The sequence below is a fragment of the Dipodomys merriami genome, unplaced genomic scaffold (genome assembly GCF_024711535.1).
Source record: "Dipodomys merriami isolate MVZ:Mamm:240054 unplaced genomic scaffold, mDipMer1.0.p SCAF_72, whole genome shotgun sequence".
Classification (NCBI taxonomy): domain Eukaryota; kingdom Metazoa; phylum Chordata; class Mammalia; order Rodentia; family Heteromyidae; genus Dipodomys; species Dipodomys merriami.
The window spans coordinates 7,001,469-7,025,650 of NW_027206313.1; the positions used below are offsets into that span (position 1 = coordinate 7,001,469).

General features: G+C 39.6%; 1 protein-coding gene across 7 annotated transcripts; it reads right to left on the minus strand.

Annotated features, from left to right (window-relative positions):
* Positions 1 to 1,190: 1,190 nt before the first annotated feature.
* On the minus strand, positions 1,191 to 22,935 carry LOC138818160 (glutaredoxin-like protein C5orf63 homolog). Of its 7 annotated transcripts, none has more exons than XM_070009092.1 (5): positions 17,654 to 17,819; positions 14,075 to 14,124; positions 7,286 to 7,403; positions 2,889 to 2,945; positions 1,192 to 1,996 (listed from the first exon to the last, which is right to left on the minus strand). In XM_070009092.1, exons 3-5 carry the CDS (start codon positions 7,394 to 7,396, stop codon positions 1,820 to 1,822), a joined length of 345 nt encoding a protein of 114 aa, XP_069865193.1. In that variant the 5' UTR covers positions 7,397 to 7,403; positions 14,075 to 14,124; positions 17,654 to 17,819; the 3' UTR covers positions 1,192 to 1,819. The 7 variants fall into 7 exon arrangements, with proteins under 7 accessions (XP_069865190.1, XP_069865193.1, XP_069865191.1 ...); XM_070009095.1 differs by lacking the exon at positions 14,075 to 14,124 and adding an exon at positions 2,185 to 2,242 and having other exon boundaries at positions 1,860 to 1,996; positions 17,531 to 17,839; XM_070009089.1 differs by lacking the exon at positions 14,075 to 14,124 and having other exon boundaries at positions 1,191 to 1,996; positions 17,531 to 17,820.
* Positions 22,936 to 24,182: the final 1,247 nt, after the last annotated feature.

The window sequence follows — 24,182 nt, forward strand, 5'->3', positions numbered from 1 at the left end:
AGTAGAGCCTACTTGGTCTCTTGCCATGTGGCTTCATTAGTCCCTTGACAGAATGGATACTTGCTTGCTTTTAGGCCAGTTGGAGCATACTTCAACTATCCACACACAACTCTCTGCTTCTAAATGGTTCCCATAATTAATCAGATCAGGCCCATCTAGGATAATCTGCCTTTTGCTACATAATGTGATTACATAAGAGGTATTTCCATCTACATTCAAAGAGGAGAGAATTTTTATAAGGGTGAAGGTCACTGCGGTACTTCTAGAATCTTGCCTATACCAGGGTTCAATGAATATTTATAATTTCGAATAAGATGTATTTCATAAGTGTATTTCTGAAATACACTGCTACTTAATTGTAAATTTGTTTTGTATTGTCAGTTGAGAGGGCTTTAGTTGCTTGCAAGTTCATGTTGGATCTAGGATGGCTGAAGATGCTACACTTGAGATAGACAATGAAGCCCTTTTAGTTAGTCCACCGGCAACTAGGGGCTGGGGCAAAGCTGGCCTGCCAGCTGACTGGCTGGGAGAACTCAGGGTAAGTCTCTGATACTCTGAATTTTAGACTTTTCTTCATGTGTAAAATGAGGACAGAGTCTAAGGTTGACTAGCTTTGTATTCCATAATTTTAAAGACTAAATGAGAGTGATCAAATTAAATTCTAGTGGCTCACAATATCCAAATGCATCTAATTAGTTCATAAAAGAATTTCATTACTGATGGAATTACAGTGATGTGATTTTAAGAGGAAAAGTTTTTAAGTGAATCTATTCTTTTTTTTTTTTTTTTGGGTCCAGTCATGGGGCCTGAACTCTGGGCCTGGGCGCTGTCCCTCAGCTCTTCAGCTCAAGGCTAGCGCTCTACCACTTGAGCCACAGCGCCACTTCTGGCTTTTTTCTTTTTGCTTATGTGGTGCTGAGGAATCGAACCCAGGGCCTCAGGCATGCAAGGTAAGCGCTCTACCACTGAGCCAACTTCCCAGCCCCAAGTGGATCTATTCTTAAGTTGGTTGAATCTGCCTAAATATAAATTAGGGCATACACATTTTTAATACCTTAAAAATAAAATGGTGACGAATAGTTCATCTGTAGATGTCTATTCGGTTATAAGTCAATTTCCTATCAGGTATTAAGACTTGGTAAAATTGCTGTCTTATAGTAAGTTGAATTAACTTAATTGGTGATAATTGAAAAACAATCATAGGCATCCCTCAATATTACAAATCAATTCACATTGCTCAGATTCTTAGATGCATTTTTAAGGGTTTAAATCTTTCTTTTGTCTTTTTGAAATAGAGCCTCTTTGGCCAGGATAATTATTCTCTTTTACTCAACAAAAATGAACTTTAATTTTGAACCAGTATTATTAAATCCCAATGAAATAGGTTTCATATGGATGTATTCGTTAAAACATCCCTTTATTGACTGTGCAGTTATTAACAATTCACATTTTACTTTATCTACTGAGTAGAAAAGCATTTATTCTCTCATTGAAAGGTTAAGCCTCCAGAGCAGCAGGGGGAATGCAAGCCTTCTTATCAACAGCCCTGTCCAGGGCATGTGCAGTACTTCCACATTAGTACGAAAGGGAAGAATAAATACAACAAATGGACATCTACTGCTCTCCATCATCCACCCTCTGCCAATGTATTCCTTTTATTCTAAAAAGCCCGTAAGAAACAGTTCCCCTGTGGGCACTTCCATCAATCAGAAGAGGAATGCAACACTTATATGGTACCACACTGAGTTCAGAGCGTCCTGGGGCTCTGTGAAAGAGGTATCAGAATGACAGAGGGGGTGGAAACTCATGAAGGGAATAGTCAGTCTCCAGCATTTTGCTGCTCAAATTTCAGAAGCTGTTTTTCAAGCTTTGAGGTGTTTACACGATGCATCATCAGAAACTGGCCATTGAAATGAAAGACGGGGATGTGCAATCTGTACCTTTCATACCAGGTTGAGTTTTCTGGAAGTGTGATGTCCACCTCCTGTAAAATAAACTGAAACATGGAGAGGCTAAGGCTTCATATTTTAGAGACCATGACATGATCATCAACTGCAGTGATCTATTGATTCTCAGACTGTTTCTCAGGCTGAGAAGTTTTGTTGTCTTTTGTCCTAGGTCCACAAGGATCTAATGCCCCTGATTTCCAAAACCTGGCTGGCTTCATTATACTGCATTTCCTACCTCCCAATCCTGCTATTCTTCTCTTATCCCTCCTACATTTTCCAGTGGGGCTCAGTTCCTGGTGAAACAAAACATGTGCCAGGTGTGAAGCTGTGGCCAATCAGGACACAGGCGTTTTGGTTATACGAGTGTCAGGGTCATGATGATTTACTACAAGAAAATACTTCAAATTGTAACCCCTCTGCACAGTATTTTCACAATTAAAAAAAAAGAAAATACATTATAGAAGTTATAAGATTAAAAAGAGACATGAACAGGAAGCCAGCCTGGGCAGGAAAGCTGTGAGACTCTCATCTCCAATCAATCAGACAAAGCCAGAAGTGGTACTATGGCTCAAGTGGTAAAGTGCTAACCTTTAGCAAAAGGAGCCCAGGGGCAGCGCCTGGGCCCAGAGTTCAAGATTCAGGATTTGCAGAAAAAAAAAAAAAAACAGGATGAGACCAGAAATTTAAAGAAAGCAAGAATACTGCTAGTTTAACTTCTATTAAGAGTCAAAGTAAGAAAATCAGTGTTGTTCAGAAGAAAACACTTAGGAGTAATGAGTTTTATGGAAATCAGCACTAAAGTCTTTCTCTGAAGAACAGAAAGAAATCTGAATGAAAAATCATTTAATCTCTTTTCCTAAAGAAAGGATCCAAGCACGTACTTGATACCATATATAGTACCTATCCCATACACATAAGAGCTACACTATATTAGATTACCCTATTTTCATAAGGCTTGAGAACTTCCTTGGCTTCTTCACAAAGTGGGCATGGATCCTACAGGGAAGAAAAAAAATAAAGCCGTTAAACCCAAAGAATGGTATTTAGCATAAAAAAGAACAGCAAAAAGCATATTATACTTACTTTGAAGGACAGTTTTCTATCAAGTTAGTTGTATTGCTATTTCCAAAGCAAAATACTATCAGAAAATCTATAGACAGTATTTCATAATAGATGGAGTCTCTGTACATTTTGGTTGTTTTGATTTTTCTCATTCATACACTTTCACAAATACATATACCTTTGTGTGTAGAACAGATTTAAGTATTTAGTATTTTTCACTGATCTAAGGGCTTTTCCCTTCCTAAGTTCAACTTTGGCCTCATAGAGTCAGCAAAGTTGACACTAACAGGATGGCTTAAAATCTAACTGGGAAGTGCTGAACCTTGACAGCTAAATTTTATTTCACAGGAATAAACTATTCATGTAGAATTAAACACTGGTTGCTTTATAAGCAGAGAAAAAAAATCATCATTCACTCCAGATGATGATAGTATCAATTCATAATATTTTGCTACTTTTTCAAATGTCATCCACAGATATACTAGAGTAATGCTCTACTTAAAAAGCAAGGAGTTTAGGGTCCATTTATTTGTACTCTTAAACCACCTTGTGGAGAATATAGATTGGGAATATAAAATTTTAAAGTATTCTCAGTCACCGAGCCTAAGATAAAGGACTAGCTGTATGTTCTCTTGCATGAGCTCAGAATAGTTCAGCATTACTGATGCTCATTTAAAATCAGTTTTTAACATATCAGAAAGAGATGAGCTGTTATATGAGTAGAGGGTCTTCCTTCACACATACATGCTCAGACTGTGTTTGGAAATAAGGAAGGAAATATTTCTGGGTCTTATTGGCCATAATTTGCTAGACAGAGAATTAGGCTCTTCAAATTGTTATCAGCATTAAAATAAACAGATTAAAAACAGTTTATGATACAGTAAAACAATCATGATGAAATTTTCTGTGAAACTTCAAAAGGTCAACATAGAATATTAAAAGCAAATGCTAAACTGCAGAAATGCCACATTAACAAAAACTTGTTCTTACATGTAAAGTTTTAGAAATATCTAGAACCCAGTGTTTGGCTGTTTCAAAATTAAGAAAGCTTGTACAAATAATATGAAAATAAGTATATGTATTTCCATGAGGAGAGTCACACTTTAGAAAGACACAAGACAGAATAATACCCTATGGTCTAGGCAATCCAAACATCTTTTTTCAGGATTTTCCATGACCCTTTTTATTTGTTGGATTGACTGCCCATTACCTGCTACCCTTTCTTATAACAAGAATGTTGTAATTTTGTTTCAGAGAAACTATTCTCAGCATGTGGCTAATTCCATTTTTGAATAATGAAGACGGGACACTTGACATAGGCTCAAATTAGGACATTCTATTCTCCTTGCATGTGCTTGGCTCTGGGCTAGGCCAATCAGAGCCAATGGATAGTCAGGAGAATTTTCTGGAGTTTCTATAAAGTCTGATACTTGAGATCTTCAGCTGTCATCCATGAGAAAAGCTAGAATGGACATGGATTTAATCAGACTATCCCTGAGACCCATGGGAAGTACTTTCTATTGTAACTGGAAGAGAACTGATAGAATAAGTATTTCTTTCAGTGGATTGATTGTGAATTGTTGAAGGAGGAGTGATGCCTTAGGTACACCACCATGAGGTTCAATACATATATGAAGTGAATGGATAGTGGTTTTTCCTTATTATTAATTAATTTTTGGTGTCAGTCCTGGGGCTTGAACGTGGTGCCTGGGTTCTGTCCCTGAGCTTCTGTGCTCAAGGCTAGGGCTCTACCACTTGAGCCACAGCTCTACTTCCAGCTCTTTTTGCTGGTTAATTGGAGATAAGCGTCTCATGGACTTTCCTGCCCAAGCTGGATTTGAAACACAATCCTCAGGTCTCAGCCTGTTGAGTAGCTAGGATTACATGAATTAGCCACTGGTGCCTGGTCTTTTTTATTTTTAACTAACTGTTTTGGCTACCTCATTTGCTGCCCAAACTGAAAGATAGTGCAGAACAGTAGGCCAACTGAATACAACTAGCCTTAAGAGATTATTTTAATTTTCTGATTCTCATATACCTTTCCTGTCATATTGTATAAAAGTGAAGTTGGATTTATAGATATGAAAAGCACTTTAAATATTTCAAATAAAAAAGTCATTTTTAAAAATATTTAAAAGTTATTAGAAAACTTAGATTTAAAAAATGCCCGAATTCTGAAAAAACTGAAGACCTTTATGTTTAAATTAACAATTTAAGTTCATTTTTATTATAAATCAGACAAAGTGATATCAGCTAGTAAAACATACAATCATATTATAATTTATAATTTAAACCATGTTTCTATTATAAATGGCAGGCAGGAAAAGCTCTTAAATAGTGTGTGTGTGTGTGTGTGTGTGTGTGTGTGTGTGTGTGTGTGTGTGTGTGTGTGTGTGTGTGTGTGTGTGTGTGTGTGTGCGCGCGCGCGTGCGTGTGTACCAGTCCTGGGACTTGAACTCAGGTCCTGGGTGCTGTCCCTGAGGAGTTTTGCTCAAGGCTGGCACTCTATCATTTGAACCACAGTTGCACTTTCAGCTTCTTGGTGGCTAATTGGAAATAAAAGTCTCACAGGCATTCCTGCTTGGGCTGCTTTGAACCACAATCCTCAGATCTCAGCTGCCTCAAGCAGCTAGGATTAGAGCCATGAGTCACTAGCACCTTGCTTTTTAAACATTTTTAAGGTCACTTTATGGCTTTAAAATAGTGTTAGAAATAAGAAAATAAGTACTGTCAGTCCTCATTCTTTATAGATTCTGTACCTTTGTGGGTTTTCTACTTATCTGTAACCCCCAAATCAATACCCAAAGTGCTTCTGTGGTCATCCTCAGACACAAAAATTTACTGAGGGATAGACATTTCAGTCTTCAGAATCACCAATTCTAAACTGCGTTTCACAAGGCAATGCGTTGCCTTTCTGCTTCAGCCCCACTGCGGTAACCATAGTGAAGATCCTCATGGCTACGGATAAGGGTGCTGCCTTATGAGTAATGCTATGGTTTTTGCACTTTTGTTTTTTGTTAGTGATTTTTAAAAATTATCCAAAGCACAGTGTTAGAATGTTTCCTGGTGTTCCTAAGCATAAGAAAGTAGTGAAATATAGAGAAAGTATGTAGGTTAGTTAGGCTTCATTTGGGTAGGAATTATTATATTGCACATGTTAATGGATTAATAATACACATTAAATAAGGCATTTTAAAGAGCAACATATAAAATTAGGTTATGCATTTGACTGGTTTTCAAAAATATTGTGGCCAGAGGCTCACAGGAACCTAACCTTGTATCTTCGTAGGAACAATAGTTTAGTGCTAGCTAATTCCATGTTCGTGGTGGCTTTATATAACATAGCTATTGCAGATAAGAAGAATTGATTTATTTATAAGTGGTTCACTTAAAAACATCATATTATAACATATTTTTATTGTAGGGTGAACAATGGATATATTAATTTACTTTCTTGTAACTAATTAGGTGACCAAGAGGTTTTTCAGGAGGAAACAATTACTGCTACTGTGCTGGCAGAGATATTGAAGGGTATTAATATCTATCAGGTTTATCCCTTTTTTAACCTTTTTTTCTAGAGCTACTGAGTTTGGACTCAGGGCCTCAAGATTGCTAGTCAAGAGCTCTGCTACTTAAAGCCATGCACCCATCTCTTGTTTTGTGTCAGTTATTTTTCAGATAGGGTCCCATGCTTTTCTCCCTCAAGGCTGCCCTTAGACCATAGTCCGTCTACCTATACCTCCTTACAATTGGGCTTACAGATGTTCACTACCACTCCCAGGCTCTAATTTTTATTTTTTAATTCTTTGTTGTCTGTGAGGCTTGAACTCAGGGCCTATGCAATGTCCTTGAGCTTTTTTGGTTAAGGCTACTGCTCTACCACTTTGAACCACAGCTACACTTCCAGTTTTCAGATAATCGGAGATAAGAGTCTCATAGACTTTTCTGCCTGGGCGGGCTTCAAACCATGATTCTCCAATCTTAGCCTTCCAAGCAGCTAGGATTACAGGAGTGAGCTGGTGGTGCCCTTTTAAGTATTTTTAACTAAATATTTTGACTAGCTCATCTGCTGCCCAAACTAAAAGATAATGCAGATCAGTATGCCAAGCTTGCTTTTTTAAGGTAGAATCTTACTAACTTTTTAACTTGGCTGCACTTGAATGAATGATTCTCCCAGCCTCTGCCTCCCAAGTATCTTGGATTATAGGTATGTATCACTGCTTCTAGCAATACGTTATTTTTTAAAGTAGTAGTTTTCATTTTTCACGCGGTACCTTTTTAAATAAGGTCAGCACAGGCAGAGTGGTATTAGAGGCAGAGAGGTTTCGCAAGAAAGGTCCAATGGATTTGGCAAGTCGCATGCTATTTCCTTGAAACTGAAGCATCTTAATTCTGCGAAAAGAAAAATAAAGCATTGACTTTATTATTTACAATATCAACAATAAATTAAAACTTTTATGGTAGTCGGAGGCTTCAGAATTGCATCTTGGCAACTAAATATTTGGCAAGTTTCCACAATACCTTACTGTATTTCAAACAAAGCAGAATTTAGAATGGAAAAAAATCCATATTTATGGATCACTTGGTTCCTGTAAGTAAACACTGCACAAGTTCAGTAATTTGAAAAAAAATTTCACTTGCAGACTTTGCTGGTGTTCCTGCAACCACTGAAAAGTAGTAGTATCTTGAGACGGACTTTAGTTGGAGGCAAGCCTCCAACATTCCCAACAACACCACAGTAAAGGAAATAATAAAGCCCCTAGTACAAGTCCCAGGTTATAGATTAGGATATCTTTTTTTTGAAAAAAGTGTTATTATAAAAGAAATGTACAAAGGGGTTACAGTTTCATAAGTCAGGTAATTGAACATTTCTTTTGGGACAATGTCACCTCTTTCTTTGCTCTCCCCCAGTTTTCCTCTTCTCTCCCCACCCACAAGTTCTATAGTTTATTTTCAACATAGTGTCTAGTGAGTGTCACTCTCTGTACCTCCATTTCTGTTGCGCCCCCTTTCCCCTCCCAAAGACAGATAAATGAACAAATAAGACAAAAAGAAAACAACAATAAAAAAAAACCCTCCTGCTTTCATTTCCTGGAGTGCATTTCCATACATACTAGTTTATATGATCAGATGCACATAGGCATTGTATCTTTGTGTTCCTCCCCTAATAGTATCCTCCTTTAGACTCAATGTGTGTGAATGCCTAGAGTTCTGTATAATTTATCATGTCCTGGTATATTTTAGATCTAGTGTCTGCATGTAAGAGAAAACATGTGCCATTTGTCCCTCTGAGCTTGGCTTATCCCACAACATGATTTGTTCTAGGTCCATCCATTTCCTTGTAAATGACACAATATTATTCTTACTAATGGCTGTGAAAAATTCTGTTGTTTATAGGTATCATATTTTTTGGATCCATTCATCTAGTGTAGAATATCTGGGCTTTCCACAACTTGTCTATTGTGAATAGTAGGATATCTTTTATGAGACCTACAAGCGATGGGGAAACACAAATCTGTAGTTAAGAGCAAGTTGGGGTGTGTGTCTCAGATTGAGCTGATGTTTCAGAAAAAAACAAAACAAAAACACCAACCCAAACCTCTCTTCAACTTAAAAGGAAACTGTAGTGATTAAAAAAAAAAAACTTCACATACACATGTTCTAGTGTTTCTACTGTAGAGATTCCAGTAAGAACAGCTTGATAGCAACATGTCAAGCACTATGCTTTGAAGCTCTCTCATCCTGCTACTTTGTTTGACATGACTCTCTATTTTTCCTAGTTATTCTACTGAGCCTTCAGCTTTGTCTGTAAAACTACAAATATTACAGTCTCGCTGTTAAAATACACTTGCACTGATGGCTTTGTCAGTTATTAATATTCCCAAGATGAACACATCTCTGGGATGATCATCATTTCTTAACTTCCTTTCAACTCTCTCTTCAACTTCCTCTATCCCTTTCTCCTCCCTTAGCTATTGTAGCTGCAAAAAGTTCACCTTTCTAGTCCTTCAGTGCTTGGTGGCCAGTTCCTTCCCCTGGCCAGGGTAGCACTTGACTGGGGTCTCCTCATTCGTCTGAGTGTCATGTCACTGCCTTTGTACCACATTACCAATCCTCACCAGCCCATGAGTCTCCATCCTCCTCATGCCTTGTTATAGTTTTCTTGTCATTTATTGCTTAAAATTACTTATGTCCCCTCATATGATGTAAGTTCTGTAAGGGCAGGGATATGTTTATCCTGTATCTCTAAGTACCTACAATTAACTTGGCATAAAATAAGTGCTTGACTATTTAGGTGAATGTTAAAAGTACTGAAACGAGTCCTTCATTCCCTCTGCAACCTCATCCCTGTTCATTCATTCAGCGTGCACAGCAGTCACTGTTTGGGCTATTTCATCGTTAAAGGTTAGACTCCTTCAGGTATCTCCACGCTCTGGGCTGGGTGCTGCAGTTGGTTCTAAGCTCTTCATGGCCACTCCCTCACATCATCCCCTGCTCTGATCCACAGAGCATGGCTATATTAATTAACTGCTAATCTTCATTGGCAACTAGGCTCCTCAGTGTAAGATTAGCTTAAAACTCATTTCAAACAGAATGAGATGACTTTATAGAGAAAATCATCAACCCATATCAAATTACAGTAAAGGCCAAGGGACAAAAAGATCAGATACTGATCCATGAAAACATTGATCTTTTTTTCATTCTTAAGCTCTTACTCTTCCACTTCTCCCCAAATCTCCTTGCTAACTAAGGGATTCTGATAATACAGACAAAAGAAATGTGGTAAGATTCCACAAGCTCAGGACACCAGTGGCTCACACCTATTTCTTAGTTACTCAGTAGGCTGAGATCTGAGATCAGGGTTTGAAGCCAGCCTGGGCAGGAAACTCCACAAGATTCTTATGTCCAATTAGTCTGTAAATGCCAGAAGTGGGGCTGTGACTCAGGGGTCGAGTGCCAGCTTTGAGACAACACCCAAGCCCTGAGTTCAAGCCCCAGTACTGGCACACAACACCCAAGCCCTGAGTTCAAGCCCCAGTACTGGCACAGGCATAGGTATAGACACATACACACACACACACACACACACACACACACACACACACACACACACACACACACACACACACACACACACACACACACACACACACACACACACACACACACACACACACACACACACACACACACACACACACACGAATCCCCAAATTATTTGTCATCCAGAGTTACTCCAAGGTAGAAAGTGGATATGAACAATTCTACAATATTCTGTGCTACTGTCAACAAAGTTATGACATCACATTTTGTCTGCATATTAGCAGAATCAACTCTGAAAGGTGAATGGGGCCAAAGGCATAGATTCTAAACAGTTTGTCTATACAGTACATTAACAAAAGAGAAAACAAGACTGTTCAGAACAGGTATCTGCTTATTTTGTATCTCAAAGCACCCACAATTAAGCTAGCATAAAAATTTCTGCATCACTGCATTTGGAAAGGCTCTTTGCTATCAGGGCCTACACTCACAGGACGTGGGAGCAAAAAAGTAGTTTTATACATGGAAAGAAAAGACAAGACTTTAGCTTTATTAAAGGCACAAATATAGCCCTTGGAAATGAGAAGGATTCTAAAACTAGGATGGCAAACACATTTTGGGGAGAAGGACACAAGATTTATCAATGCCTGGCAGGCAAAGGAGGGAAAACATTCTGCTTGTACCTGGCTGAACTAAGACTGAGGTGGTAAGGCTTAAAAAATTTCACATTCACAATGGAAATCTGCTTCAGTATTTCTAACACAACAGAACACAGCATGCAGTCCTAGCTGCACCGAAGACAAATCAAACCTGTCATAGTAAACAGAGTTGCTATTCATTCCAGAGTTGGTAGAATATTTGTTCGACCAAACCAGATAGGGAAGGAAAGCCTTCAGTGATAATGCTACAACTATTTTGTTTATAACGCATTCGCTTCCCACTGTGGTTCTCCATGTCTTTTTCATACATTCTTAATTACTTAAAGGTGGCACATTGGTTTACTGAAGATATCAATGCTATGCAATTTTGCAACTTGCATATTTTCTAAATGCCCTAAGGCATGTGCATTTTACCATATTGTTCAATGAACTTGTTGCTTTGGAAGTACTGTATTATAACATTAGAATCTTATATAAAGAACATGCTCCTTCTCCTTGATAGGCAGATAATTAAATAATGAACACTAACATTCCTCAATTCCTGGAGTCTTATTACCAGAAAAGAAAAAAAATGATGTACTCCAATGGGAACTCTGTAATATTCTCCTTAGAACATTTTATTAACTCTATAAAGTCTAATACCATTGCTGTCAATGTCACATTCACCAAATCATGCCTTCTTGAAGTAAAATCCTAATGTGGGCTACTCTGGCAATGTGACATTTTCATTAGTTCTATTATTTTTGACTAGTATCTTAGCACTATAAGAAAATATCCTGAAAGGTGGTCTCCATCATGAGCCCACTGCTACGAGAAGACACTTGATTATGCCATTGAATTTAGTCATGAAGAACGTGTTCTAACTACACACAGATACAATTTGATCTTTTGTATTTTGTTACATGCCTCTGTGATAGGAGCCCAAGAGCTGTGTTCATAATATCAAAGTAGTACAATTGGGTCACCTCTGTCATCAACTTAAAAAGAGCAAAAAGCATAACACTGAATTTGGAATGTGCTTAAAGCAAACTCTAAAGCCTAACAATAGGGATAGTGACTCCTGCTGCTTCAAGTCCAGTGCCACGCTCAGAGGCATGGATCTCCCGGGAAGAGAAAGAGAATGTTGTTTTTCAACAAAACTGAGACTCACTTCAGTGGTCTTTATGACACACTCAAGTACATTGGGGATGGGAGGGTGGTCTGATTGGACTAATTCAGGCCTCCTTGAAACCAGATAGAATAGGGAAGATAATGTTATAGCGTTTCTTTTCTGAGAAGCACTGAAGGGTATATCATTAAAGCAACTCATTACAGTACAGAAAGAGGCCAGGGCCATTTGAACCTTTATTAAGGATTATTCATTTCTTGCATGAGAAGCTGGCCAGGCTGTGGCAGGCCATCATTTATGTGGGGATCCTGGATTTTTCAAACACTGTCTGCATCTGATTAGGAGGGAAACAACATTGTTCTCGCTTGAGCAGAAAAACTGACCTTCACTGACCAGAATTTGATTCATACAAAGAGTCCTCTGACACACCAAAGCTCCAAGCTCACATGATCCTTCATCAGTAAGCTGCAGTGTTAGTTCATGTGCAAAATCAGAAAGTCTCTCTCTCTCTCTCTCTCTCTCTCTCTCTCTCTCTCTCTCTCTCTCTCTCTCTATATATATATATATATATATATATATATATATAAACTCAGGTACTGCTTTGGTTATTAACAGATAATGTTAGAGCTTCTTCACAAGACTATAATGTAAATTTAATGCTGAGCTGACATTAACCCAACACTATTACCACAGCTCTTTCTGAACCTATTTCCCATAAAGACAGCTCAGTCGTTTGTGCCGTGTGAGAAGTTAAGTGCTCCATTTCACATTCATTACCAAGTATGATGTTCCTATTTTTAACCAGATGAACAGACAGACAGACAGACAGACAGACAGACAGACACACACACACACACACACACACACACACACACACACACACACACACACACACACCTCTGTTGAGACCAAATTTCATTATTTTAGATTAACGAAAGTTTACGTTACAAGGTAAAGCTCCTGTTAGGGCTGCTAGTCCGTTCACTCACAAGGCTCTACCCAATGCAAAGAACAGGGACAAACCACGCCTCCCCAGTGGCCCTCTGCTGCTTTGGTCAGTCAGTCTCTCTTTTCTAAACAAGAAAGAGGCAAACATGGGATCTTGGGATCCAGGGCAATAGAGGGTCCTGATAGGGAAAGGCACACTAGTGCTTAGTGACAAAACAGCAACAGAACCCTTGAAAACTGAATGCATACTCTGAAGCATCAATTTCAAGAGACTAGGAAAGGCCAGGAATGAAGATACAGAACAGAAAGCAGGGAACCAGAGGTTAGGATGGAAGTGGGAGACCAGAGAGCTGGGCCCTAACTCACGGCTGTGAGGAGATCTCAGGTCTTAGTTAGTGCTTCGGCCCCAGTGGAGCAGCTGGCCTAGGGAAACGCTTAAGGAGGCGGTGCCAATCAGACAAGATATTGTAATGGAGATCCCGAATTACTATTTCCCTGTGGGCCAGTTCTATGTGGAATCCTGTTCAGCTTTATTCCAACCATGCAGTTTATACTGCTTATTTCCTTTTACATTATACAGTAGGTTTGTATCATGCCTTACCCAGGGGGCAAGAAGCAGCTCCCCTCCTGCAGTTTCTACTTCTGGATTTCAGTGCCAACAGGTTCTCCACATAGGAGACAAAAGAAGCCAGTAGACAATTAGTGGCCAGAAGTGATTGGTCAACTGATTGGTCCAGGACTTACTGGTCACATGAGTGCCTAGACAAAAACTCTTTTATGTTCCATTCAAATTATCATCATGACCGTGGGGTTGCCAAGTATCTAGATGTCTCTACTCCACTGTCTGGACTCAATGGGTACTATATTCATTTGCTCTCACATCTTTCAGTTTGCAAGAACTTTGTGAAAAAGCTTTTTAGCTGTTTAAGTGTGGGCCTTGCTTATCCAATAAGATTACAATTTTATTAAAAGTATATGGAATTCACAGAGTCACCATTTAATCCATCAAATGTTTTTCTTATTTGGCTTGGTGTTCTGCCAATATTTTTCTCTTCAGATAAGGCCCTCACATGTAATAATCAACTTTGTGTACTAAATATAAGCAACAAGAATCTAGATGGATTTTAGCAGATTCATGAGGTGAAAAATTCTTAACTAAAACAAAAATTCTATCAGTCTTCACAGTATTAGTCAACTAAAGAATTCCATTATTTGTTGTATAGTAGAGAGAGAAATTGAAGAGATGATCTCTACCCATGAAGGGCTAAAAACAAAATGTGATCAGAAGACAAGACATTTATACATACCCAGGCTAATAGGACATCTAATGGGACCATGTAAAAGGTGACTTCCAATGCTTAAAGAGAAAGGGAAAGAAGAGTACTGTGAGATGATATTGGATTTGGTTTCAAATAGAAAAATCTTGATTTATTAAGGATCTGGATATACTGACAAAAGAGAATCATTCCAAATCTGGGGTTAGACATAAAGTTGTTTAGGCAGCAATGCTATAGCTGGTTGACAAGCCTTTTGAACAGATGACAAGATAATCAAGTGCTTCAGAAGATTAATCCAGCAGGAGCATTCAGAAAAGGGCTGCACAGGAAAGGAAAATGGAATTAGGAGTTGGGTCAGTTTGACAATCTAAATGTACAAGTAGAGGCATTCATTCATTCATTCATCCATCCATTCATTCAATAATTATCTACTGTTGTCCATGTACCAGATACCATTATCAGTGCTGAGGTGAAGTAGTGAAGAAGAAAGTCACTTTGCCCTGTTGGGGCTCTACATTTTAGAAATGAGATTCTTTAACATCAGAGCATATCAAGCAGTGATATCACATACAGGGAAGAGAATAAATTTGATGGTGACTAAGGGAGGTATTCTGTGCATAAGAGTTGCTTGAATTAAAGGATCAGAAGGTGTAAAGATCTGAAGAAAGAGTGTTTTAGGCAAAAGCTCCAAGGGAAGGACAAAGAACTTACTAGAAACAAAGGCTAGAGTAACTGAAGCACAGAACACAAGAGAAAATGGGGAAAACAAGCAGAATTTAAGGCTAAATGATGTCAAGTAGGGATCAAATCACATAGGCTTTGTGAGCCATATTAAGGAACTGACACATTCTTGTAAGTACAATTAGTACTCATATACCCCTTGAAAAGATAATGTTAGCCAAAATGTAAGAAATGGATTACTGAGGGGCAAAAGTTGAAGAAGAGATCGAATTAGGAGGTAAGTGCAGGGACAAGAGTAGAAATGTAGCAAGTAGGGCTTGCCAATGAACTAGACATAAGAAATTAAGGATAGCGATTCTCTGGTTGAGTGGCAGCCACCATTTACCAAAATGAGGAAAACTAAGCAGCAGTTTGAATATATGTGGGCCATGAGCTCTGCTAGGAACATGTTGGAACTCAAGAAGACAGTCACATACACAGGTCTGGTCCTGAGGAAAGGAGCCAGAGCTGAAGACAAAAATCTGAATTTGTGCGGGGTGCTGGTGGCTCATGCCTGTAATCCTAGCTACTCAGGAGGTTGAGATTTTAGGATCACTGTTCAAAGCCAGTCTGAACAGGAAAGTCCATGAGACTCTTATCTCCAATAAGCCACCAGAAACCAAAAGTAGTGCTGTGGCTCAAGTGGTAGAGCGCTTGCCTTGAACTGAAGAGCTGAGGGACAGCACCCAGGCCCAGAGTTTGAGCTCCACAACCAAAAGAAAAAAAATTTTAAAAAATTAAGTTTCCATTTGTTTAAGGATTTAATCTGCAGCTATGGAGCTGGATGAAATCATATAGATAGTACAGAAAAAGAACAGCCCAGGAGAGATCTGAGGTAATACAATTTTTAGAGGTTGGGAAGAAAGGAACCAGTAGAAGAGGCTGAAAGAACTGTTGGGAAGGGTAAGAGGAAACCCAGGAAGTCTGTCATCACATAAGAAACAGAAGGCATAGTTCATTGCCAAACAGTGTTGAGGCTTGCCTAGAATAGGAGCAATGAACCTACAAAAACCAGGAAACATGAGTCTCATGTTGTTCCAAAGTAATTAATTCTTCCAATCAGTGCCTACTCCTAAAATGAAAGACCTTGACTGGTTCTTGCCTAATTTAACATCTTAACTAGAAGGAAATAAGTAGGAAGAGAAGGGCAAGTTGTCTAGCCTAAAAGAGTAATAAATGTAAAAAAAAACAATCTGTATAAAGTAAAATAGAGGAGCAAGGCTTAAATATTTACCAATTACCAATAATTACCAGTCAGTACTACAATTGCTACTACTACTAATTTTATTGATGAAAATGGGCTTTTATTGGCCCCAAATGGATGACTTGTCTTTAGTGTAGCAATCTTAAAAATGGGGAAATGAAAAACTAAAAAATACTTCAAATAGAAATATTAGCTTGTGAACATGTTTCCTTTCTTTTTGCCCAAGACTGAGACTTGAACTTGGTACCTGACACTTTCACCCACTGCCTGGCCCTCTAGCAACTGAGCCATGCCTCCAACCCCTGGTGAACATTTCTTAAATAGTAATTTCCAAGACATGAGATCACTGATCAACATATTTACCTTCCACTAAGGAAGTTGCTAACCAGCAAATATACTGGCACAAGGTATTGGCTTAGTTTAAGAATCACAAAATAGCACACTGCAATTGCATTTTGGGAGGATTCTAAGTTTCCTCTTGATAGGTTTTAAACAAAGGACAGTTCCCTTCCAGTTGCTCTTTTCCAGTGCTTGCTATTATTTTTCAAAGTAAATTTAGAGAAATTACTACTTTAACAATGATATACTCAATTTATATATGTCAAAACAAAATCTGCTTAACTAATGGTAAAGTTGGACTTTATTGACAGTCTGTTTCAGTGTGTGTGTGTGTGTCTGTGTCTGTGAGAGAGAGAGTGAGAGAGAAAGAGAAAGAGAGAGAGAGACAGAGAGAGAGAGACAGAGACAGAGAGAGAGAGAGAGAATGTTGAAGACTGAACCCAGAGCCTTGTGAATGCTAGGCAAGAACTGTACCACTAAGCCACAACTCCAACCCTTACATGTAACTTGTAAAAACAAAAGTCATTCCAAAAAATTCTGAATAAACTGTCCAGAGAAATCAAAATAACTTAAATGAACACAGCTCCCACCAGTCAGAGGAATTAAGCACAATTCTTCATTAGAACTTAAAGTTACCGTTCAGGTAGTGCTCCAGTTGTAATTCTGCATGTTTGAATTTCTTGAATGCCTATTTTAGATGAGGATTTTATAAAGATACATCCCAAAGGAAAAGCAACTGCTACTAACTTGTTCTGAGATTGGGCAAATCCTTGTCTAGTTGAGCCAACATTTTGTCAATGTGAAATGGAAATTCTACTACTTGTCCTGCTCTTTTTTTTCCTGCTCCTGGCTTTGAGCACCAAATGTCCTCCTGGTCTAAGAAGGAGTACTCACATGGGACTGCCTAAGACCTTGAACAAGAATATGAAACCTAAAATACCTGGCCCTGTAAAGAGAATCCCAATTCACTTACAGATCCAGGTAGAAGTGTAAATGTACTTTCTCTCACATTTCAATCCTAAGTAGGAAAGCTTTGTGTCAGAAAGGACTGGGTGGGAAATGGGGGAAAGGGGGTGATAGATGGGGGGGGGGTGGGAGGACGGGGTGACAGAGTGGTTGGTCACTTTACTTCCTAAAAACATCTGAGATGAAAAAGCTCTTCCCAAAAGGAAGAACAATGCATTGTTCTCTTATTATCATATGAATTTAAAGATTCTCTTTGCCTTAGCATTCTCTTCCATATTCCGAGCACAGCTGCTTTGCCTTGGCCTGTAGCAAGCTGACAAATGTGAAGTAGTAGAGAGAAATTCCAGAATAAGCAAGGGTTTGTTTTAGAGTTTTTAGACCTTAGCTGTCACTCTTTCCAGATCATTACTTCAGAGGAGTCTACTCTGTAATGGGGTTGGCACACATGACAATGTCAGGAAAGGTTTCCAGGAAAAGATTCAGCTGAAAAAACAAAATGATGTTAATAAAGAACAGCAACACATTCACAGAACACATTCCCTTCAGTACACGAGAGTCCAAAGGGAATTCTGAGCCAATTCCACTTAACACAATGGGGTCTCCATCTACTCACTCCTTCCCTCCATCCTCAACCCCAAAGACACTGACTCAGCAGCTGGCCTAGCGCCAGAGAGGCATATTCCAAATTCAGAGTGTACAACAATGTTCAGTTCAATTATGACATAATGGCTGTAAAGCTGTTCCTGAAAGCCAAAAAGCCTGAATAATATGGTTAGGTTATATCATACAGGAGGGCTTAATAGAGTTTAAAAACCAATTTGAAAATTCTTTCATTCCATAAAGACAGCATTAAGATAAAGGCAAAATCATCTGGTTCAAGGAATGGGAGAAAGTGCACAAGGATGCAGCATCCCCTCCCCTTCCCCAAGTACAGGGACTATGTTTTCAAGGTAGCTGCTCTATTATTTAAACCACACTCCTGGCTCTCACATTATCCTTCTTAACCACTGTGACCTATTCCCTTTGAAGGCATGACTGAGAGTTAATACTCAGAAAGAAGGCAATTTCATTAGAACACCTTAGTCTTATTGTACCTAGCTAGCAATCCCAGTTTCATTGCTATTTAAAAAGCACCCAAGCCCATTTCTAAAAGCAATAGCAATTTAAAACCCATGTGCCCAGGCAATGTTTTCAATTTGTCAGTAAGGCTGCCCATTTCCAACTTATCTTGCCAGAGAAGTGAGTTTATCTTCATAACCAAAAGACCTGAAAGACTTTCATTAATTTCCAGCTATTTGGGAGCAAATGGCTTTAGACACTCAGTTGCAGATCTAACATTCTACTGGATTTATGACATCAACAGGACATACATCTGCAGAAGCACAATGCTCAATTTGAACATAAGGAACCATCTACTCTTGAGGTCAGGCCCTAGCAACTCTGAGTTCTATAGTCTTCTGAGTTCTGCTCTGTTCTTTAACAGCTACCAAATATGGAATATTTTGACTTTGGATAAGGAAAGTAATGTTTAACCAAGTCTTCATATCATAGTCTTTGTTCATTTCTATATATTTTCAAGTATCTCTATACAGTATTTGTGTACTGTATACAATGAGACTAACATGAAATTTCAGTACTAGAAGACATCTTTAACTTCAATAACTTGTCTTCAACTCCCCCCCAAATCTCACAAAGTTTTTCATATTAATTCTCAGAGTATACCCAATATAAAGACAACATGTTTTGCTTAAGAATTATTTTAAGGCTGGAGAGAAAAAGGAAAGAGTAAGTTTCAGATGGAAAAATTCTTTTAACACAAAATGAGGTTCTTATCTCTTAAGAAGATTCACATTAATTTCACTTTTTGAACCCAAAGACAGCTGAATTTAGCTCTCTTTTTTTCCAGGCATATGTCTCAAATTGCCACAGCTGACTGAATTTCTATTAAACAATGGTATCCTTTTTCTTGGCTAACTGGAAGGACTTTATGTAGTAAGAATTTTTTTAAAAAATCAAATAATTCAATGTCATGTCCTTCCCGCCTAAGTAAACTAGAAATCATTTCCCCTATATTTCATTATTAATTTGTAAAAGCTCTGGAACAATAAAAGGAAGCTCATTTGTTTATAATTGTCACATTCTGGTTTCTGCTGCAGTCCCACTGACAAAGAAACAGCATATGCCCCTGGCTTCCCTGTCACAACATAAAATGCTGTCAACTCTGAACTCCTTTGGAATGCTGTATTAACGCAGAAAAAAAAAAAAAACAACTGAGGCTTTTCTTCAATATTATTTGAGAAACCTACTTAAAACAGCGGCTAGACACAGATCCTACTTGAAATAGGACCAAACCAAGATTCAGGTGCTTTAAGTAATTTAGGGCATGGATTCTCTCTGAATGTTTGCCAAACAGGTATCGGGTGAGGAGCTGAGCATGATGGGGCTGGAGGCAGGTGATGGGTCAGGGCTGTTAGGACCTGTCAGCTTGCACATTCAACTTGATTCAACAAAGACCCTTTAAGCAATCACGCCTGATCTCCTCGAAAGGCAGTTCAGTGACTTATCTATGGACTTTCAAATATTCCCTGGTAAGCAAAGGTTTACTTCTAATTGTATCTAGAAACACCTAAAAGGTGATTGTTATTTTCTATTCTTTTCTTTATCTTGGGGCATTCCTGGTGCTATTTTCACTAGAGTCAGTCTCCATTCAGAGTACTGCTTTTTCAATTTTTCTTTCTTTTGGCCCTATTGGGAGTTGAACTTAAGACTTGAAATTGTTAGGTAGGCATTCTATCCAAATCGTACCCTTAGCCTGGTTTGCCACTGTTATTTTTCAAATAGGGTTTCATTTTTTGCTAAGACCAGCCTAGACTGTAATCCTTCTACCTATACTTCTGGTGTCGCTGGGACACAGGGCCCTGCTTTTATTTTTATAGGTTGAGAAGTGTCTCACAAACTGCCCAGGCCAACCCTGAACCGTGATCCTCCTGGTCTTAGTCTTCCAAGGGATAGAACTGTAGGCATGAGCCTTGTGCCTTTCATTTCTACAAAGTGCACTAAGTGCTTACAATATGCAAAGTGCCAGAAATACAAAAGTGATTCATACACTGTCCCTACCATTAAGGGCCTCACAATTTGGGGAGAAGACTGGAGACACGGTATCCAGGAACAAAGACTAGCAATAAAATGTGTTAGCAGATATTGTTGACTGCTATGGATTGGATATAGTTTAAGTATATTTCTCAAAGATTCATTTCTTGGATGCTTGGTCCCCAATGTGGATGGAATAAGATGGCTAGAAGCTTTAAAAGGTGAGACCTAGAAGAAGACAATTAGGTCATAGGGAACTAACTGTCCTCAGAAGAGATTAATGGTGGGTCTCTCTGATTAAAGTCATTCTCTCCAGAGTAGGTGTTATAAACTAAGGTCACTCCACACAGCCAGTTCCCTTTCTGCTTCTCCACTATGGTATGATGCAGCCAGGGACCCTTTCTAGGATTCCAGTGTCATAGTATTTAGACCCATCAGAATTGTGAGACAAATAAACTTCTTTTATAAGTTATCTGGCCTACAGTATTTCATTATATCAATAGAAGGACTAAGATACTAGTAAAAAATGTTCTGAATCTTTTCAGAATCATATTTTCTAATCTCTGGAAAGCTAATTCTGAGGTAAGAAATAGAATAAAAAGCAGTATCTTCATTCTTCCTGATCCCTGTGGTATAGTGGGATGGAAAATTAGGGATGTGGAATTATATATCTATGCTGATGTTGGCCAAAACTTTTCCTTTTGCATATTCTTCCTCAAATGATTTTTAGAATCCACTATAGGATACAAAAGTTAAGGACAGTGGAAGCTCACTCAGCCTTGCTACCTGAGTAGCTACACATACCTGATCCAGATGGTTTCTCTCCATCAAAATAATTGCAAACAAGATTAAAATTACATTCAGGAACTATTCCAGCTGGCTTTTGGCTTCCTCTGGCGTATACTTCTTGAATAAAGCAGTGCAAAAATTAGATTTAAAAAAATTTTTAATGTAAAAAAGCCCTATTTGTACCAAGGTCTTGCTATGTTTTAAACCCCAAGCTCTAATATTAGGGTAACAATATATTAAACTGTGAGCGTATATAAAGCTATCTATCTTTTAATTTAAACCAACAAACTAGTTTGAAGTCATCTCTCCTTAGTGCCTCTGGATATAGCCAGGTAACTGAACAAAACTGAAACAAAACAGTCCAATAAACTCTCAAATTGGGGGAAAAAATAATTTCCTTTACTTTGTCTGATAATAGTCCATCTAAATGAAACTACATAGTCACATATTCCTCTGGTGAAGGAGACAAAAAAAATTGATCTTTTCTTGGCAGGTGGCTACTAATGGACCACACACAGCAAGTGGGGGGGGGGGGGGGAGAAAATCTAGGGCCTATCTAAAGCACACTACAACTACAAATCTTAATTTTCACAAGTAAGCCTTCTGGTTCCAGGCAATTTCTCAGCAAAGTAGGACCCAGGTTATTAGGCTACAACATTTCATACAGAACCATGATTACTTCTGGCTTGCCCCAGTGTTATAGTAATCAGTTTTTCTCATGGTATACTTCTTTTCCCACATGTTTTCAATTTCTGTTATTTACCTATAATATACTTCAGTGTATACAGTTCTAAATACTGGTACAGAACTTCACGTGCATTTTAATAAGCTATGTCACAAACTATTACTAAATAAGAGGAGACCGTGGCCCCTGACAGCCACCTGAAGTTGCTCAGTGTAAGGCACATGAAGCCGAAGTGGCTACTGCATCAAAGCAACATATAGTTCTAGGAGCCCAGCTCAGGCTGGAACAGGTGCTACCAACTTATTCTAGACACTACCTCTATATTGCAGAATTCCTGGGGCTTATCCTAGGCCATAGTGTGGATTTTTTTTTTAAGGGGGTACTAAAATAGGAAGTCCAAATAAGCCCATTCTATTAAGAAACAGGAAAAACAAAAACAGGCCAAAAAAAAAAAAAAAAGAGCCTTGGAAAGAATCCCACGTCTGCTCGCGTTGGGGAAGATTTGGCGGGAACTCTGAAAACCTGCACTGCCGTTTGCTGGGCGTGCCGGGCAGGGCTGGGCATGCGCAGAGAACTGCGCAGGCTCGCTCGGATCGGGTCTCGCTCGCCGTCCCGCCCGCGCTCGGAGGCTGCTGCCGCCCACCCAAGCCCGGACCATCGCCCCTCCTGCACCGTCCCACCCGTGCCCCCCAGTCAGAGGTCATCACGGCGGCTCAAAAGTATCCCAGCAGGCTGCCGGGTGAGATAAGCACCCGCGGGCCTGGGGTATCTGAGCAGTACCGGGAGACGCGCGAGGCTGACACGTTTTCTGCCTTCTTTTAAAAAGCTGCCTTGGGCCCTCCCGCCGCGCATGCGCAGACTCGCTTCCTTTCCCCCCCCCCCCCCCAAGCCCTCCCCGCCCCGGGCGGGTCAAAGAGTTACAGCTCCCGGTAGAATTAAATTAAACTCGCACCGTGCGGCGGCGGCGGCGGCGGCGGCGGCGCAGCGGGCGCCACAGCCCTGGGAACCCCCACAAACCCACCTCAGCCTCACGCCGGCCGCCAGCGACCCCACTTCCGCCCGCCCGCGCGGGCACTTCCGGCCGCGGCCCGCACTTCCGCCCGCGCCTGCCGCCCTGCCGGCCACCTGCTCTGTAGAGTCCTCAATGCAGAGTGGAAACCAGCGGGCCCACGCCCGACTGCGAGACTGCGCGTGCGCGCGTGCTCACACACACGCACGCACACACACACACACACACACACACACACGCACACACACACACACACACACACACACACACCCCGCCAACTTTCTTTCAGTTATTAATGTAATTTTTTACCAGCTGCCTTTGGGGCTGGGCTAAGCGCGGTTACGGGGAACAGGATGAGCGAGATTGCAACGTTAAACCTTGTAGGCGACTCCGACATTGGAAGTATTTTTACAATGCTTGCAATTATTATTACAGCTGTTGTGCATCTGTTCAGCTCAGCACTTCGAGGAGAAGCAAAAGTGAAAGGACAGGCGTGCAGTCAGGTTATGAGAGAACTTGTGAGTTGAAGCTGGATTTAGCATCTCAGGCTGAGGGAGCACAGCAAGGGGCAGGCATGGAGAACTGATGGTGGTGACTGGAGCACAGAGGGGCTGTGTAAGGACCTAATAACAATCAGGATTCAGGAGAGGATAAGCCAGAGCGAGGCTGACTTTAGGTCTGTACTAAAGGCAATGTGAGGGTTTACCCTTTATCTCTTTGTGTCCCTATGTGGGAAGGACTTGGATGGATCACTTTTCTATTCTGAAAGCATCCTTCAGCTTTGGGAAGAAGAGTTTAGAATGGGCAAGAGTGGGACAAACAGGGAAGTTAAGAAGCAACTAAGTAAATAGTCCAGATGCCAGGTGTGGTGATACTGGAGATAGAAAAGGATGGGTAGGTAATAAGTATAGCAATACTCAGAGCTAATATTTGTGACTGCACACCCAAAGCTTTACATTTATTAGCTTATTTATTCCTGAGAACAATCCTATTATTATTAGTACCATCTGACAGATGATGGAATGGAGGCATAATAATTTGTCTAAATGCTCACAGCTAGAACATGGCAGAGTTGGAATTCCATCTCATCTATACCCTTGTACACTTCATGTGTGATTTTTTAAAAAGACACAAATTTAGAAAACAGATTAGGAATGACTCTCCTAAACAAACCTCTGTGATTATGTGATATTGTTGGAGGAAATTTCCGGAAGTAGAAATTTTTATATTTGCGCTTTGCCACTCCATCATTTGCTGTAGCTAAAAGAGAGAATTTGATAAATTAATGGACTACCTGTGGTTATTTTTTAGTTGATACACCCAGATAAGATGTATT

Excerpts from the sequence above, each read along its gene's own strand:
- LOC138818160 (XM_070009089.1), bottom strand. Across the intron at positions 2,946-7,285 it reads TGCTGACCTTATTTAAAAAG|GATCCATGCCCACTTTGTGA; the intron begins GTACCGCGTGAA and ends TCTTCCCTGTAG. Across the intron at positions 1,997-2,888 it reads TCAAGCCTTATGAAAATAGG|TTTATTTTACAGGAGGTGGA; the intron begins GTAATCTAATAT and ends TCCATGTTTCAG.